The following is a 15872-nucleotide window of genomic DNA, read 5'->3' as shown; positions in this document are numbered from 1 at the left end:
ATAATTAAACATCATAATAATCTCATTCTATAATATAAATAATAAATTTAAATTACTGTTAATATCTATCTTATCAATTTACTTTATATTAAATCAAAAGATATTCATAACAATTTTTTTTTATACATCAAAATTAGTTATTACGCTCTTATTTTAAAATACAAATAAAAAATATAAGTACAATTATTTTTAAAATAAAAAAAATATATTCATTGTAGAATTGATCTTATTCCTAGTGTAAGAAAGCCACAGTAAAATATTTCATAGGATGTCAGGTGTAAAATGATCCTAGTATCAATCTTTCTTCTCCTAATAAATAAGTAATGTTGGGAAAAACATCAGCTAATTAGATTGTTTCATCACAGTAAAATATTTTTAAAAAAAAGTTCCAAGCGTAGATATCCACTGTTGTCACAAACAAATGCAAACCCACTGCATCTTCACTCATTTTTAAACATGTAGTTTAGATACAAGAGCAGTCTTCTGCCATTATTTCAAGCAAAGCTTTGAGAGACATTGGTATTGTTCTGGGCTAAAATCATCCTGCAATCTTATTTCCCGATTAATTACACAGTGGTCGGATGAAGGCATGAGAGCTGTTTACATTAGAACCATAACTACTTTTAAATGCGACAACCTGCAATTGCTGTCCAGTGGTTAGCTACAAGGCCAATGGCAAAGGTAAAAAGAGGTTAGCTCTGCTGGAAATGAGAAATCTCATAACCTCCTAATTTTACGTTGGACCAAGGGGAACTCTGCTAGAACTATAAAAGATGATTGTTCTGCTTCTCTGAGGTACTGCACGGTGCCGTTCATGATCTTCACGAGCTTCTGGCTGATGTGTAAACCGAGACCTTCCCTCGATGCACCTTGGTTGTAGTGGAACATCTCCTTTACCAGAGTCTCTGGGATTCCAGGTGCTGGATGGATTATCCTGCAAGTAAGCGGTTGGTTAAAATATGAAAATGCAGAGGTAGTTGATGAAACAATTATTCATTTCAACATGACTAATAGCTTCTTGAAATTATTATTCTTGCAATAGTCAAAATTTTGCAAAATAGGAAGGATTGATCACTTGATATAAGCAAATGTATCAGTTTAAGAGCATCTTGCTATGATTGATCCAGGAAAAAACTATATTTTAGATGACATGGTTGGATGTGGTTTCCTAGAATGAGTTGCTATTTATCTTAAGGAACATATATTCCTTACAGGCTCTATTGGATAAAAACCCTAGCCTTTCTATTTCAACTACTCCAAGTAATATCACCAGAGCAGTAATCCACATCTATTGATTTAAGCAAATACAACTAACAGAACACCTGAAGATCTTCGAAAATCCTTGTTCTTTATTTAATATAAATACTCTATCTTTCAAAATTCCTTGCCGACAGAAGTACATCAGCACTTTGTGTGACGCAAGAGGAGTTCATTAATATTACTACGTCCACTGAGAAAGGAAAAAAAAGTACCTTGGCGCTGGAAGATAACTAACTAGACACAGGTGGATTTCATGTAGCCCCATTTTTTACAAAGTGAAACTTGAGAACATGAACATCTATTGAGATACTAGAAAATAAAGGAAAATGAGTTACCTGAACTCAACATGAACAATGTGCACTTCCTTTCCAAATCGTTCTTTTCTTGGAATGACTCGGAATAGAATTGATCCTTCAGCTGGTCGTGTGAACTGAAGTGCACACAATAAGAAGTCTGCTAGAACTTGCTGAAGCCTTAAATTGTCCCCGTATAAATACATAAAGGACACTTCTGCAGGCCAATCATGATCCAGAGACACTCGACGTTCCTTACTTAAAGTCATTCCCTGGATTATCACTGCATTGAGAACTTCCCCAAGGTTGAACTCTACAGTGTCCAGCTCCACATAGCTGTGCAAAAGTTACTATGTGAAATTATATAAACCTAGACTGTGTATTACTGAGACTGCAATGTCTGTTAGCTAAACAGATTTGGACAATGTTCAAATTGCCATCCCAGCAATCAGTTGCAAGCATGATTGGACTGTTTAGCTAAAACATTAACAATCAACAAATGCTAGTTAACATGTATTCAACTGGACAGTGTATAGCTCTTACCAGAAAAAGGATGTGGAGGAACAGTGGCACATATTTGTAGAGAATTAGCAACTATTACCAACTGATTCCAACATTATAGGCAAGAATTTCCATTAGATTTATCTTATATGTGGAAGTTTGTACATATATATCACGAAAAGAAATTGCTACAGGTCAGAAAGAGAAACAATTCTCACTTTCCAATGTTGGATATAATTCATCACTCCTTGATTCCTAAGATGTAACATACCCCATGACAGGTTCTTAGTATAGTCTTCTTGTATTCAAATACTCAATTATAAAGTATTAAAAACAAAACTTCAATTTAAAAGCAAGTTTGTCCATAAGAATTAACGAAGAACGATTATAAATGCAAGACAGTCATCCCATTAAAACAAGAAATTACCGAGCAGATTACATACCATTGTTCAATGCCTTCTAGATCAATGTCATCTAATACTTTTGATAACTGGTCTTGACAGAGAACACTAGTTCTGAGAAGCTGCTTCTGCTCCTTGGCCAAATTAGAAGACTCCATCAAGTTCCGAGTAAAGAAAATGCCATTAAGGGGGTTCCTTATTTCTTGACGAAGATATGTCAACTCCTTAAGGCTGTTCATTGCATCTCGTTCTGACAATTTCTGCACCTGCAAAGCATGTTGAAGCTCTGGACTGCCCACATGCAGAAAGCATAAAACACCTGTGATCCTACCCTCAGAGTTTGTTCTCTTGTTTGCCAAAAGTATTGCCTCTATATACTTCCCATTCATGTCAAAGAACCCAAATAACATTTTTTCTCCATCTTGGCCTGCAATCACACTGTTCAGCAGTATCCGGAGTTTTGTAAGAGTGTCTTGGTCCTTTACTCTGCCGCCAAAACTGCGAAGACTGAAAACCTCCCCAACAAGCATTTTATCAATTGCATCGTCCCTCTTTATACCAGATAACTTTTGCATAGCTTCATTCCACTCAGAACAGCAACCGTATTCATCGATTATGAATATTGGGGGGATGATTTCAGCAGGACTTCTCACTATTGCAATATAATCTCCTTGAATGCGGGTATATTTATCCATTATCATCTTTTGAGTCGTCATATCTTGTGCAACAAAGCAAACTCCCACAACTTTATTCTTGATGTCATGACTGCAGCACGCGTTAACTACTAAAGTCACAGGCCCGTTGTCTTCTTGATGATTGAATGTTTTAAGTTTAATTTCCACGTTTTGCTCTTCTTTCTCTGAGCCATAGTATAAAAGAAAAATAGAAAATGGATGTTGAGATAAACAGACAATAATGCAATATCTAATTATCTTCCAACAAAGAAAATAGTTCTTGAAAGAAGAGTGAACAAAAATGATATTAAAGCAAGATGTAAAGAGAAGTGTCACCTTGCAAAGCCAGGTAGAGTAAGTTTCTGACCACTTCGATTGATTCATCCTTAACAAGATCAACTAGGGGCATTCCAATTGCTTCCTGAACAGGTAAGCCGGTCAGTTCTGCTGCCTTAGCATTCCAGCCGTTTATGTTTCCAGCAGCATCAACAGCCAAAATGGGCACATTTGCTGTTTCGATGAGACGAACCATCTCATTTGTAACCGTACAGAGTTCATTCAGTTGAATCTTTTTTGCGTCATCTGATGGTGCTTTCACAATACTTTTTGAACTATCGTCCAAGACTTCATCTTGCAGAGAGCCACGCAATATGAGCTGCAGGGAATGGATTGCATCCATTTCGACATCTTCCCAGCGAAGACTTCTGTGTTTCACCACCTCCAGGAAGGCATTGAATGAAGACCGTGGGTGCATTTTCCATCCCTCACCATTTCTGTCAGAAGGTTCATCTTTAGCTCCACCCCACTTGATCTCCTTTGCCGTGTGGGATCGGAACCAGAAGATAAAATCCTTTGAAGATATCTTAATTGCAGCCATGCCACAGATCGCATCTCCTAGTGCAACAGCTCCTGGATAACCTGCTTCTATCAAGCTGTCAGTACTCAATCCAGTAGATCCGTCATGGTACTCTTGTAGCCATGCAGCAATATCCTTTATCTGTGCCTCTGAAGGTGTTATCCCTAGAAGCCAAAATTGATTCCGGTAATATAGTGCAGCACCATCACAATTAACAAGGTCCATAACATTGGGCGACTGGGTAAAAATACCAATAGGAGCATCTCTGAGGAGCATATCGCAAAGTAGAGTTTGTGTCCGAAGTATATTCTTCTCCTTTGCTTGAGCTGCTAATTCTACCTCTTTATTCAACTGTATACCAAAAACTTGCAATAAAAATTCACAGGCATACCTGAGTGGAAAAGGGACAAACCTCGGGCTTGTGTGATGGCAGACCACCAATCCCCAGAGCTTCCTGCCTTTCGGCTGTTGGTCATCACCTGTATCATCATCATCCTCATTTATCGTGATAGACATTACAAGGGAGGCGATGGAGCCCATATTAGCCATGTACTGAGCATGGCAGCCATGGGGAGCCCTCAAGGTAGATCCACACAGGGTCAGAGGCTCCGCTAATTTCCTATCCTGGATTACCTTAACTGGTGGAGCAGAACAATCACAGATCACTCTCACTTTATTCTTCATGAAAAGAAATCTTGAAGCCTGCGGAATATCAGTAGCAGGGTAATGCAAGCCAAGATAAGGCTCCAAATCTGATCTTTTACATTCAGCTATAACTTCACCATGCTCATCTTCATGGAACTTGTAAGCCATGACCCTGTCATAGCCTGTAAGGTCACTCACCTCCCGAACCAAAACATCACACAACAGAGAGATATTCCCACTAGGTAAAGACTGCAATCTTGAAATGGCTTTGGCAGCAAGTTTATAGGATTTGAGTGCTCCAGCTGCAGTTACCGGCACATCAGCAGGATTTACGGGCTCCAAGTCTATAGCTAATCCGACATCAATTCGGTGCAATATTGCATAAAAGGGCTTCCCTGAGCTTCTGCAGTGCACTAATATTGGGTTAAGGAGATTAACTTCTCCAAAGCTAGCAGCCTTCTGCAGTGCTAATGAGCTCGGAGATCGAAAGAGAGTTCGCACATCCGTACCAATGGTCAAGGCTTCCTGCTGCTCTATGCTCGGGACTGCATGAGGTGTTAGGTCGAGCATCTCAGGGGCATTCTCGCTATAAGCAATGACATGAAAGGTCTCATCCTCAATGGCCAACAAGCAACCAAATGGCTGAATGTACTTTCCCCGCTGCATAACTTGGAGGTAGGCAGAAATTGTGGAGGAGGGGATGCCGCTGCTCTCGGCACCACTCGACCTGTTTGCAGCCACACCCATTGAGGAGGAATAGTCAAATAACTGCTCCGATCCCTCAAAGTCGCCATGAAGCTTGGCATCCAATGGGGTCTGAGAAACAACATGAGCGCTGTGCTTGGACCGAGCCGAGCTGCTCCGGGAGCAAGTCGCCTTGTTCGACCGCGACGACATCTCTTATACCCCCTTCTTTCCCAAAGCCTACCACTTCCTCTTACAAAGTATAAAGATTGATCTCAGACAAAGAACCTCTGCAGCAGCTGCTAAGGAATATCCATCCCCCATTCAGGATTAGCGTCTGCCATAATTCAATTCGACCTAGAATCACAGACACAAGTGCAAAGTTAAATCTTTTTTCTAGGATCACCAGCTCTACCAAATGGTCGTAGATGAATCCAAAAGCACAAGCAATTAACTTGGTCTAAAGATTTTAGCAGGCTAAAGAAAAGAGAGCGATGATAAGATGCTGAGGAGTCCTCTGGAACGGATCCTTATCCAAAGACATATACAAAATAAAATAAAGGCGGAGAGGAAAAGTACGAGATTCGGAAATTTAAACCCCCCCACCCACAAAAAAAATATGCTTGCTTTCTACTAAATCCCTCCAAAACCCAGCACAACTCTTAGAACCCCATCAAAAGGAGACGACCCAAGAATCCAAATACGACCAATTCCGCATCCACACATATACTAACCCAAATCAATCTAAAAGTTAAAAGAACTTTCTTGTCAAAAAAAAAAACCAGTCAAATGGACCCATCAAGGGAAGGGGGGTGGGGGCTCAAACAGATAACAAAACCTACGAATTCAAACAAAGCAATTCGCCGAAGAAGAAGAAGAAGAAGAAGAAGAAGAAGAAGAAGAAGAAATTTACCAGATAGCGAGTAAATGGAGGGAGGAGTTGGGCAGCGAATTGGATGAGGAGGTGAAGAGGAGAAGTTGCAGAGGGTGGACATGGGCACGTGAATGAATCCCATCTTTACGGGCCACACCTCACATAAAGTCACATGCAATGGATTTCCAAATTTAGAACAACACAAGGGGCACCAAAGAGGCCGTCCATTTATTAAAGCTTCTAAATCTCTCTGCCTATTAAAGACTTCCCAATTCTTAAATCTAAATTTAAAATTAAAATTAAAATTAAAATAAAACATTAATAGCACCAGTTCGTCCGCTTCCTCGCCTGCGGCATTTCGGAAGTTTGACAGTCCACCCAAACCAATAAAAGAGTTTCCCTTTTCCTATTCATTTAATTTATCTTCATCAACTTCAGCGCTCGACTCTTCGCAGCAGGCAAATCGCAAAGGCTTTTAACTTACGATGATTAAAATATAAACAGTTTAGATCAATATTTTAATGATAAACAAGTACGACTTTCTGGAAGTTTTACGAGAAAATCACTTTAACTTTTTCTCATTTCATATCATATTCTAGGAGTGTGATACTTTTTACTGGTTCATTACATTCACTTTTATCAAATATTAATGCATCGGTTAATTAAGGGTGTATTTAGTTGTTAGAAAATTAAGTTTGATAAAATATCTCACTCAATACATCCACTATCATTCTTATATATTACAAATCTATCCTTGCTATGAGATGAAGCGGAAACGTCAGTTAATAGTATAGTACCGCGGCGACGGTTGTCCTTCTCGCACCCATAACAGGTGGGGCCCGAGTTTTAGAAGGGAGGGCGGGGCCCAACTCCCAAGGAGGCCTACAAGCCCGTGGGCAGAGTGGGTCCCTTTAGAGATGGGTGTTAAAAAAGAAGTCGCAAAGACGGTGGTCCGCAACGAGCGTTTTGTCCTCTAGGTGGGCCGCTTTCTGTTTCGCTATCCAATGACAACGAGACAGGTGGTTCCTCCAAAATGCACCTTATCCGGTGATCGAGATCGAAGGCGGAACCTTGACTGTTATTTGGTAAGATTTATTTATTCAAATAAAAATAATTAGTCAAGAGAAACCCTATGTATTCTAAATATTTAAAATACTTTAAGAATTTATTGAGATAATAAAATAATTTTGAAACTTGTTTTACTCTACGGATATTTCCTGCCTACTCTACGGATAGATTCAAATATATTTTTTTAAAATTTATTTCTTCCAGACAGCCATATATTAAGAATAAGATATAGATAGAGTTATCCAAGCTTGTAGTTATAATAATCCAGCGTACGGGCTCTAGTGTTTAACTTCTCTGTGTGCTGGATCCTCCGTCTCAGTCCACGTACATGGCTGATAGCTATCCGCGATGTCATTCTCAAGATTTGCTCAACAACTTCAACAATTTTGAAATCAAAGAATAAGATTTTAATTTACGACTGTGACTCCACATCTGCACTGACGGTAGTAGAGATATATCAACCATAAAAAGTATATGTTCGATGTATATATTTTGATTTATTAGTAACTCAATCCATAGCTAAATGCATTTTTAAGTCATAGCTGCACATACTTTACAATCTTTCTTCGGTACAGGAGGAGAAAAGGACATGCAATGGAACGAGTGCATCCTACTCAGATATGATCTATATTCACAATGACATTAACATCAATCTACACCAACATGTGGTTCGGCATTGTACGTGCTGGGGTTAAAAGGGAATCCTTTCATCAGAAGAGAATATCAAAAGAAGAAAGATATCTCAACATCCGTAATACTTTCATGGCAACTTTGGAAGAATAAACACCAAATGAGTTTCAGCACTTGGTCAGTAAGAGAGATACCTCTATGTTTCAAAAAATATATGAAAAAGAATGGACATATATCCACTTAAGATGACTAAGGTATCTATTTCAAGACTTCATAGCAGCTGCAATTAGAGTAAATGACTATTACAAAAATGTCATTAGGTTTAGAGCATTGTTGACCATTCGGAGGTGTACTGAATTGAGTTGCAGCTGTCCAGCTTTGAAAGACGTCGGCTTAAACGTCTCAATCAGCATCTTTGTGTCGCACTGTATCTTGAATTCCTTGGGCCATATCTCCTTGTGAGCTTCCGTCTAACTGAAGGATCTTTTATGGATGGAATGAATATTTTGGTGAATCACTAACTTTATTCCCCAGAAAAGATATGCAAGTAATAATACAACCTTTTTACCTTTGAGTGGGCATATTTGGCTTTTCATTTTGCAACTTTCACGGTGGGCCATAATGTACACTCCTGTAATATGCTGGAAGGTGCCTTTCTATAAACCTGAAGGCCATTAGAATTGTGTAGGTCAGCTCTCACTGCTCTAACTACCACATTATTAGCAAATTTACACAAGAGAAAGGCCGTAGATCTCACGCAGTTCATACGTGTGCATTATGCTTCAGATACCATTTCTTTCTATCCTGTGGATGCAGGATCAAGCAAATAAAACTAACTTGCGTCAACACGCATCAAATAGCAAGCTAAATGGTTGATGCCTTTAGAAGATTAGGTATCAAATAATGCAGGTTGTCACAGGTGCTTTCTCAGCACCTTTTCCTGTAGCTCTAGCCGAAATCATCACTAGATACAGAAGAACCACTTAAATAGGACAACATGGATATGAGGTAGGCATCATAAAAACAGTATCAGAATATTTTATATGTGTCTATAAACATCTTTACATGGGTAAAATGAATAAGGCTTCTCCACAGAGAAACAGATAAATCATATATGAATGTTGTTCAACTTCATTCTTTTCAGGTGTGAGACTAACAAGAACCAATCTATTGATGTGGGACCATCGGATCTAACAAATAAATACTGGGATATTGATGGCAGTCACATGTTTATTTGCATTCAATTAATTTATGCTTAAAGTGTCTAAAGATAGATGAACAAAAAAAGTGGTGGAGTAAATGAGTTAGGTAAAACTCACTGTGGCAGTGTCTTCATTATGAATTTGTCCAAGAGGAACTTGCACTAGAAAGCATCATGCTGCACAAACTGAGAATGAACTAATTCATAGATATAAACCATGTTATCTCAGACAGCAGAGGCAGTCTGGGTCCCTGCTGCAGACTGCAGATAAGTAGCTGAAAAACACTGAGGTATTAAAAAATCACCAACTTAAGTCTGTTCACAGGAGGGCATGATCTTTTACAGCTTTCCTATAAGTATGTGGCTCACAAGAACTTGGCGGTGTTTGTGAAAGTGTAGCAGATTTGAAATTTGGACTATGGAAAACGTACAAAGGTCGATGAAATAGTAGACAAAAAGGCAGATGGGTAGGAAACAATACATTCATTCTGGCAAGTTTTCAGTAATGAAGGTCATTTGCTCAGTAGTACACCAATAGATTGGACTTGACATGATTGAGCTCAACGATCAGTTATCTTTCCAGTCTCCCTCTTAGTCCTTGCATATCGTTTCTGAATTTCCATCCCAGAAACATTATCAACAGCACAAGGATTCCTTTTCTTCAGGTGTCCAGAATTTAGAATTTCCAATTAGTTCTCAATTTTAGGGCTATTCTCTTGTTCAAGAAGGAAAAAGAATAGTAAATGCTTTTGAAATAATATAATATCAGGATTTTCAGTACATTATATGCTATAACTTATAAGAACGACATAAACAAGTTTCTCTCAGGAAAGAACTTATTATACAAGTATTCTCCATATAAGAGTCTCATCGGGGAGTTTTTGACTAAACTAGCTCTCTTCCTAATTTTACATACCAAAATAAACCACACCTCAAATTTAATAGCAAAAGAGATCTATTTCATTGCTATTAACGAAATAACAAATTTATCAGCATTTATCTAAGAAGAAAAAATGCTAACAAATTCAGCATCTTCTTGTGATACATGAGTTGTTGATCTTATCAACGTTTCATATATTGCAACAAAAAAAACTATGGATTTAGCTGAATCTGTTATTCCAAATAAATTACGAATAAGTAAAGCATTATATATATATAAAATGCTAATAAGATTAGTATTTTATTTCATTAACTTACAGATATAAAAATTAAACTTATTGGTATTGTTATCTAAAAGTAAAACGTTGATCTTATTAATATTTCCTTAACAACTGTGGTGAAAAAAATCCATTTTTATATTAGGTTTGGAGAATCGTCCATTTTGGTAAAAAAATTTGAGAGAAGGCTAGTTTAGTCAAAACTCACTGTTTGGGTACTAAAACTCACTGTTTGGGTACTAAGATATCCTGTGAAAATAAGCAGGGAGAGAAAAAGACCTTTTGAGAAAAGGAAACACAGTTTTTAAATCACTTGATCTGTTGGTAAAAGGAAAAAAGAAAAGAGCCACTGGAAGAAATGGCCAACTCATGGAACAGGACTTTCTGTTTGCATAAATGTTACTGTTGGCATTGTTCAATCATCGAAGTGTGTCAAAATTTTCTTCCTGAAGGAAGAACAAACAAGCCTAGGCTTACTTGGCATGATAACACATTGTGAGAGATTTATGCAGAGATTATAGTGCTAGTTCTTTCAAATGTCTCATTTCAATTTTCACAATGATTTTATAAAATGTTGAATCTCAAGTCAGTTAAAGTTCATGCATTGTGCCTGCTATGAATTATACTACTCATGAACCACTCATGCAAAGCTGTTCATCTAGACCTAAACCTCACTGTCCATGACAGTGTTGTGGTTGGTTATGCAAACTCAATCTAAAGAGCCCACTAGCTACTAAGCTCGATGAACATCAGAATTTGACTGTCGGACATGAAAGTGTAAAGCCCTTCTGCATGTCAAAGAGATCAGTAGCTACAATGAGAGCTGAAAAGGAGAGATTCTACAAAATAAGAGAGGCATCTAGAGGGGAGAAGCACAATAAGGTTCAAAGAAAGTTCATCTTCATGTCACCTAGTCTTGAGTGTCAGAATAGTACCGGAACCAATTATCTAATGGCTTGGTATTATATGGTGACAAACTTAGAGACTACCTACTCAGCTGATGCCTGTAAGAGAATTGTTATTTGCATAATGTAGATTATGGTATGAACCTAAAGGTTAGCCTTTAAAAAAAAAAACACTGAAAAAGTGTGCACTTAAGATTTATCCTTCCATTCTTCCACATTTTTTGTCTATGCCATTTACATCATTTATTATCATTTAGCAGTCCTCATAGAACTTCTGATCCATAATGGTGTAAGCATAGTGGTGTAAATTAAAGTTGTACTTACTTGGTGTTTTCGTCGGATTTAGTAGAGAAACTAAGTTAAATATGATTAACTGACTTTTAGCTACAGAAAAGTGTATGCAATAAACGTGATCACATATAACTATGGAATAACCCTCACTTCTTTTTGAAAAATTGGTAGTATCTGCAATAAATAGTTCATCTAGAAAACCTTTAGCTTCAAAACATATCTAGTTGCAATATAAATCAATCCAGATGTATTTCTAGAATACATATTAGGAGTCCATAATAGGGTTTGCTTAGGATGCAAAATGATTTAAGCTCAATGCAAAAGATCAATGTACTCTGCTGTCATATGCCCCGGCCAAAAGAACAACAAATAACACGAGCCATCTGCATTTAATATGACCACTCCCAGGTGGTCATTGATTATTAATCACACAAACCATCTCCCAGAGATTTGCTATAGCTCTAGTTCACTTCCTACAATTCAGTTACATAGAGTATATGACGCAAGAACTATGCACAGAAGATCCAAGAAAATTTATCAAATCTAGTCTGAAAAGGGTAAATAAATTATCACTCCTTACCATTTAAACTCAATCGGACAAAGAGAACTCAATACCAGAGTGGAGGACGCAATCCCATGAATCAAAATCCCGTCTTTCTTCTTCCAGCGGCAGGAAAAGGGAAGAAAGCGAGAAGAATGCTCTACTCGAAAACCCCAATTCCCAAATCCCGGAAATAAACGAAGAGAAGGGATCGTCTGCATTTCCGGCTGCAGGAATTTCCTCCTTTTTATTGCGGAGCAAACGAGAGGGCGAGAGGCTGCCATTAATCCATATCTGCAGCTAATTCCTGCAATCGAGTCTGCATGAGGTCAAGTTTCAGCCAGATCGTTACTCTTATCCACATCCTTATATAAACGAATATGTGATGGTTAGAGAGGTGGATATCCCAAAGAAGGCCACAATGGCTATCGCAGCTCTCTCCTCCGCCGCCATTGGAAGTGCCTTCCTACGCAAACCATCTCCTTCCCTCTCTTCCTACTCCCTCGCACGTATCGCAAGCATCAAGCCAGCAATAGTCCGCGCCGAACTCGGTAACGCATTTGCTCAGATGATGCAATTTTTGGTACCAAAAGATGGAGAATTCTTCTCTTGTTTCGTATTGGCTGTATACATCAAGAGACGCTAATTCTAGTGGTTGTAAGTTTTGTAGGTGGAGGAGATGGAGAGCTGAAACGAGCTGATAAGAAGAAATTTATCACCAGAGAAGAGGAACCAGAGCAGTGAGTTTTACCCCTGAGCTTTCATCTTTTAGCTTTCTTAGAATACCAAAAATGCCTGGTAATGAACGGATAGAAAACTTAATTGTTATATTAATTAAGTATAAGTATGAATACAGATTAGATATGTTTATATTCATTTTCTGAATGTATAAAAGAATTATAATATAATTAGTGAAATGTATAGAATTCAATAAATATCATTATTTTTTAATATCTTAGACTAAATAATACAGAAATATATCCATGTCCATATTTACTGTCTGAATATAAATTCAAATATTAAAATAGAAAGAAAAATTTTCGACTCAATAATTTAGATTGATGTCATCCAGACGTGATTTAATTTGATATAAAATAACTCTTGTTATAATAATTTGGTATGAATTATGCGGATTTTTTTTTAATCCTCTAAGTTGCTATGACTCAGTATCAAATTGCCGAATGAATTATCTAATATCTAAGCATTGTAACAAGGGCGATGGTGCTGCAGGTACTGGCAGACGGCTGGAGAAAGGGAAGGAGAGAATCCCATGAAGACACCCTTGCCATATATCATCATATTTGGCATGTCCACGCCCTTCGTCATCCTTGCCATAGCATTTGCTAATGGCTGGATCAAGGCGCCAATAAGGTGAATCAAGAGCAAGAGAAGGAAACACCACTTTGTTATGATACTATTTAGGAATGCAACGACGATTTCTTGTTGTTGTTTTATATCTCTGTTCATAGTCAGCAATGCGGCTCTTCTGCTGTAACTCTCTCTTCACCTCTTACAAGTTTTATAAATTATCTTCACATCTTCTGATGTTGCTCTTTGTGATTTCTCACAAGCAGCTTCTTGTCAGACTTTTGCTTCCACAGTCTAACTTGATAACCCACAATCTATTGTTTCAAGAATAACATTCCTCACGCAGCTAATATATATATATATATATGATGATGATGATGTATGTAACAACTAACAAGAAGTTCATCATACAACAAAATAATTAGTAAAGGAGAAAGGAATGGGCCGATGTAGTGACAGGAAAAGGAGGAGAAAACTACACAGCAAGGTGATTAAAACTCATAAGGCAGATACATTTATTTAAAAGACCAGTTGATAAACAGAATCCATGGCTGGGAAGCATGAGGATTGAGCCTATCCGGCCCTGCATTATATAAAGGGTTCTCGATGTATCCTTTGAAGGGTCTCCTAGTGAGGATACCTATCGAACTGGGACTCATGACAGTGCGGGTCGAGCCAATCGCGATGAGAACCCTTTGACATGTTGCTGCTATTTATTCTAGCACCCATCAGCTCTCGTAGATTTTCCACCTTATTTTCCCTAGCAGTTCCAGCAAATTTTCTATCTGCTTCCTTCAGCTTATGCTTGAACCGCTGCTTGCGACCAGCTGCGTTCAGCTCCTGCTGCTTTGCTTGAGATGGTGGTGCTCCGTGAGGTCCCAAATATATCTTCTCCTCTGCCTTTTTCTCCTGTACAAGGATTATGCAGCCATCTGAATAAACTAAGCATAATGCAGAGTAAATTAATGTTGAAATTCTCAGAGCAAAGATTGGCACACTTGAAGCTAAAGAAGCAAGGATGCAAATGTAGCAATTCTAGTCTGACCTCTGGAGGTTTAAGATCAGTTACTCTTGAGGGATCTGGCTTACTGACATCAGAGTCCCCAACTGCCAAGCTCGGAATCACAAATCCTTCAGTATCTGAAAGGTCGCAGCTATTTGATCAAGACTTCTCAGCGTAAACACAAATATTGATTTGCTCTACAAGAAAATGATAGACAATGCAGTGCATAACAGTAAAGTAGCAAGGGAAGAACAATAAAATGCTGGAGAAGTATCTCTCCTTCATAAGCAATATAATAAGCAAAGAAGCTCGTAACGAAATGTAAACTTGTCTGCATAGGATTACCATACAAAGAAGTGAATATTATTGTTTCTCTTCCAGCCTGCTTGGATTAACTTAAAAATTCTTGGAAGAACACTTTCTCTGCAAGTAAATCTAAAAGTTCTAATTAAGACCCATCAAAACTATACTTGAGTGGTTGATTCAAATATCGGACAGAATTTTGTGTTATTCAAATATTAAGAAAGTTTTATATGCATTGTCTCGCGATAGATATCAAGAGACCACTGATACATTCAATTGAAGGTAATCGGAAGTTGATGATTTTATAAGGTTACAAGAATTAGGATAAATCTATGCAGCTCTGGAGAAAGATTCAGTTACTTATACCATGACATAACAATAATCAAAATGGGGAGGGAAAGCCATTCTAAATCTTTATCAAACGTAAATACCATATCATCTCACATGCCTCTCTAAAAATGAAAGTAGAAATTATTATCCTGTGGCTACAAAAAGTTCAATTTTTTTTCCAACTTTCAAACTTCACTTAGTTGATTTCATGAACGACTTTTGAAGATTCGATACAAAAATTCGACGCCTGTTTCTCATAGATTTAACTCACACAGCAGCTATTATCTGAAAAAGAGTCATATACATGTCGACTGTTAAGTAAATACCTAGAAGATAAAACTGGACACTGCCTGTTGCTAGTATCCATCTCGTTCAATTTCCAGCATAGGAAAGGCGACATGGATCCTAAAATCTACTCCACCAACTAGGGCAAACCCCACAATCACAACTAATCTCTACTGATCCATACGAAAACAAAAACAAACAAAAAAAAAAACAATTTGTTCTTTAAAATACGATCTAACAAGGGGGAAGAAGAAGGCGGAATAGATCGAAATCTTACCCCACTCATCGTCTTCTTCGACGAGGGATGGAGTGGGCTGCATCAAAGAGGGATCCATGGAACGGTCATCGATTGCAGAGCAAAGCAACCCTGGATTGAGTAAGAAAAAAAAGGTTCGAAATCCACGGCTAAATGATTCGACGATGAGATGAAAAGAAAGGCTCAGAAACGATGCGCACGGCCACGATTGCGAGGAGGAGAGTAGATGGACGGATGGACTATGGCATTCTCGTTATTAACGTGCGTTTCAGGGCTAAAAACTAAACGCGGAGGATTCCTCCTCCTCCGCTCTTGTAAGGCGCCGCGTGTCATCGAGGACGAGTGGATAGATAGATAGATAGATACATACATACATAGAATAGAAGCCCATAACTGGGCCTCCTCA

General features: G+C 38.1%; 3 protein-coding genes and 1 long non-coding RNA gene across 6 annotated transcripts; 1 reads left to right on the top strand and 3 right to left on the bottom strand.

Moving 5' to 3' along the window:
* Positions 1 to 406: 406 nt before the first annotated feature.
* LOC140762185 (phytochrome C) lies at positions 407 to 6446 on the bottom strand. The gene is made up of 5 exons (XM_073099816.1): positions 6228 to 6446; positions 3466 to 5671; positions 2498 to 3314; positions 1596 to 1889; positions 407 to 934 (listed from the first exon to the last, which is right to left on the bottom strand). Exons 2-5 carry the CDS (start codon positions 5525 to 5527, stop codon positions 718 to 720), a joined length of 3390 nt encoding a protein of 1129 aa, XP_072955917.1. The 5' UTR covers positions 5528 to 5671; positions 6228 to 6446; the 3' UTR covers positions 407 to 717.
* Positions 6447 to 7994: 1548 nt separating this feature from the next.
* Positions 7995 to 12228, bottom strand: LOC140764057 (uncharacterized). 3 transcript variants are annotated; one of them, XR_012104947.1, is made up of 3 exons: positions 9206 to 12228; positions 8455 to 8850; positions 7995 to 8369 (listed from the first exon to the last, which is right to left on the bottom strand). It is a non-coding gene; the product is annotated as an uncharacterized lncRNA (long non-coding RNA). The 3 variants fall into 3 exon arrangements; XR_012104946.1 differs by having other exon boundaries at positions 8455 to 9746; positions 12021 to 12228; XR_012104945.1 differs by having other exon boundaries at positions 8455 to 12228.
* Positions 12229 to 12370: 142 nt separating this feature from the next.
* Positions 12371 to 13536, top strand: LOC140764056 (uncharacterized). Its single transcript, XM_073102505.1, has 3 exons — positions 12371 to 12532; positions 12652 to 12721; positions 13212 to 13536. The coding sequence occupies exons 1-3, from the start codon at positions 12403 to 12405 to the stop codon at positions 13354 to 13356; spliced, it is 345 nt and encodes a 114-aa protein (XP_072958606.1). The 5' UTR covers positions 12371 to 12402; the 3' UTR covers positions 13357 to 13536.
* Positions 13537 to 13777: 241 nt separating this feature from the next.
* On the bottom strand, positions 13778 to 15670 carry LOC140764055 (uncharacterized). The gene is made up of 3 exons (XM_073102504.1): positions 15488 to 15670; positions 14335 to 14429; positions 13778 to 14198 (listed from the first exon to the last, which is right to left on the bottom strand). The coding sequence occupies exons 1-3, from the start codon at positions 15543 to 15545 to the stop codon at positions 13917 to 13919; spliced, it is 435 nt and encodes a 144-aa protein (XP_072958605.1). The 5' UTR covers positions 15546 to 15670; the 3' UTR covers positions 13778 to 13916.
* Between the last annotated feature and the right edge of the window lie 202 nt (positions 15671 to 15872).

The sequence above is a fragment of the Typha angustifolia genome, chromosome 7 (genome assembly GCF_048772165.1).
Source record: "Typha angustifolia cultivar Huaian chromosome 7, ASM4877216v1, whole genome shotgun sequence".
Taxonomy (NCBI): domain Eukaryota; kingdom Viridiplantae; phylum Streptophyta; class Magnoliopsida; order Poales; family Typhaceae; genus Typha; species Typha angustifolia.
Note: the sequence above shows the minus strand (reverse complement) of the source record. Positions and strands in the feature narration are given on the sequence as shown.

Excerpts from the sequence above, each read along its gene's own strand:
- LOC140762185 (XM_073099816.1), bottom strand. The coding sequence starts at position 5,527 with ATGTCGTCGCGGTCGAACAAGGCGACTTGCTCCCGGAGCAGCTCGGCT. Across the intron at positions 3,315-3,465 it reads ACTCTACCTGGCTTTGCAAG|AGAAAGAAGAGCAAAACGTG; the intron begins GTGACACTTCTC and ends ACTATGGCTCAG. Across the intron at positions 1,890-2,497 it reads CTAGAAGGCATTGAACAATG|CTATGTGGAGCTGGACACTG; the intron begins GTATGTAATCTG and ends ACTTTTGCACAG.
- LOC140764056 (XM_073102505.1), top strand. The coding sequence starts at position 12,403 with ATGGCTATCGCAGCTCTCTCCTCCGCCGCCATTGGAAGTGCCTTCCTA. Across the intron at positions 12,533-12,651 it reads AATAGTCCGCGCCGAACTCG|GTGGAGGAGATGGAGAGCTG; the intron begins GTAACGCATTTG and ends TAAGTTTTGTAG. Across the intron at positions 12,722-13,211 it reads AGAGAAGAGGAACCAGAGCA|GTACTGGCAGACGGCTGGAG; the intron begins GTGAGTTTTACC and ends ATGGTGCTGCAG.
- LOC140764055 (XM_073102504.1), bottom strand. The coding sequence starts at position 15,545 with ATGGATCCCTCTTTGATGCAGCCCACTCCATCCCTCGTCGAAGAAGAC. Across the intron at positions 14,430-15,487 it reads CGAAGAAGACGATGAGTGGG|ATACTGAAGGATTTGTGATT; the intron begins GTAAGATTTCGA and ends GCGACCTTTCAG. Across the intron at positions 14,199-14,334 it reads CTGATCTTAAACCTCCAGAG|GAGAAAAAGGCAGAGGAGAA; the intron begins GTCAGACTAGAA and ends ATCCTTGTACAG.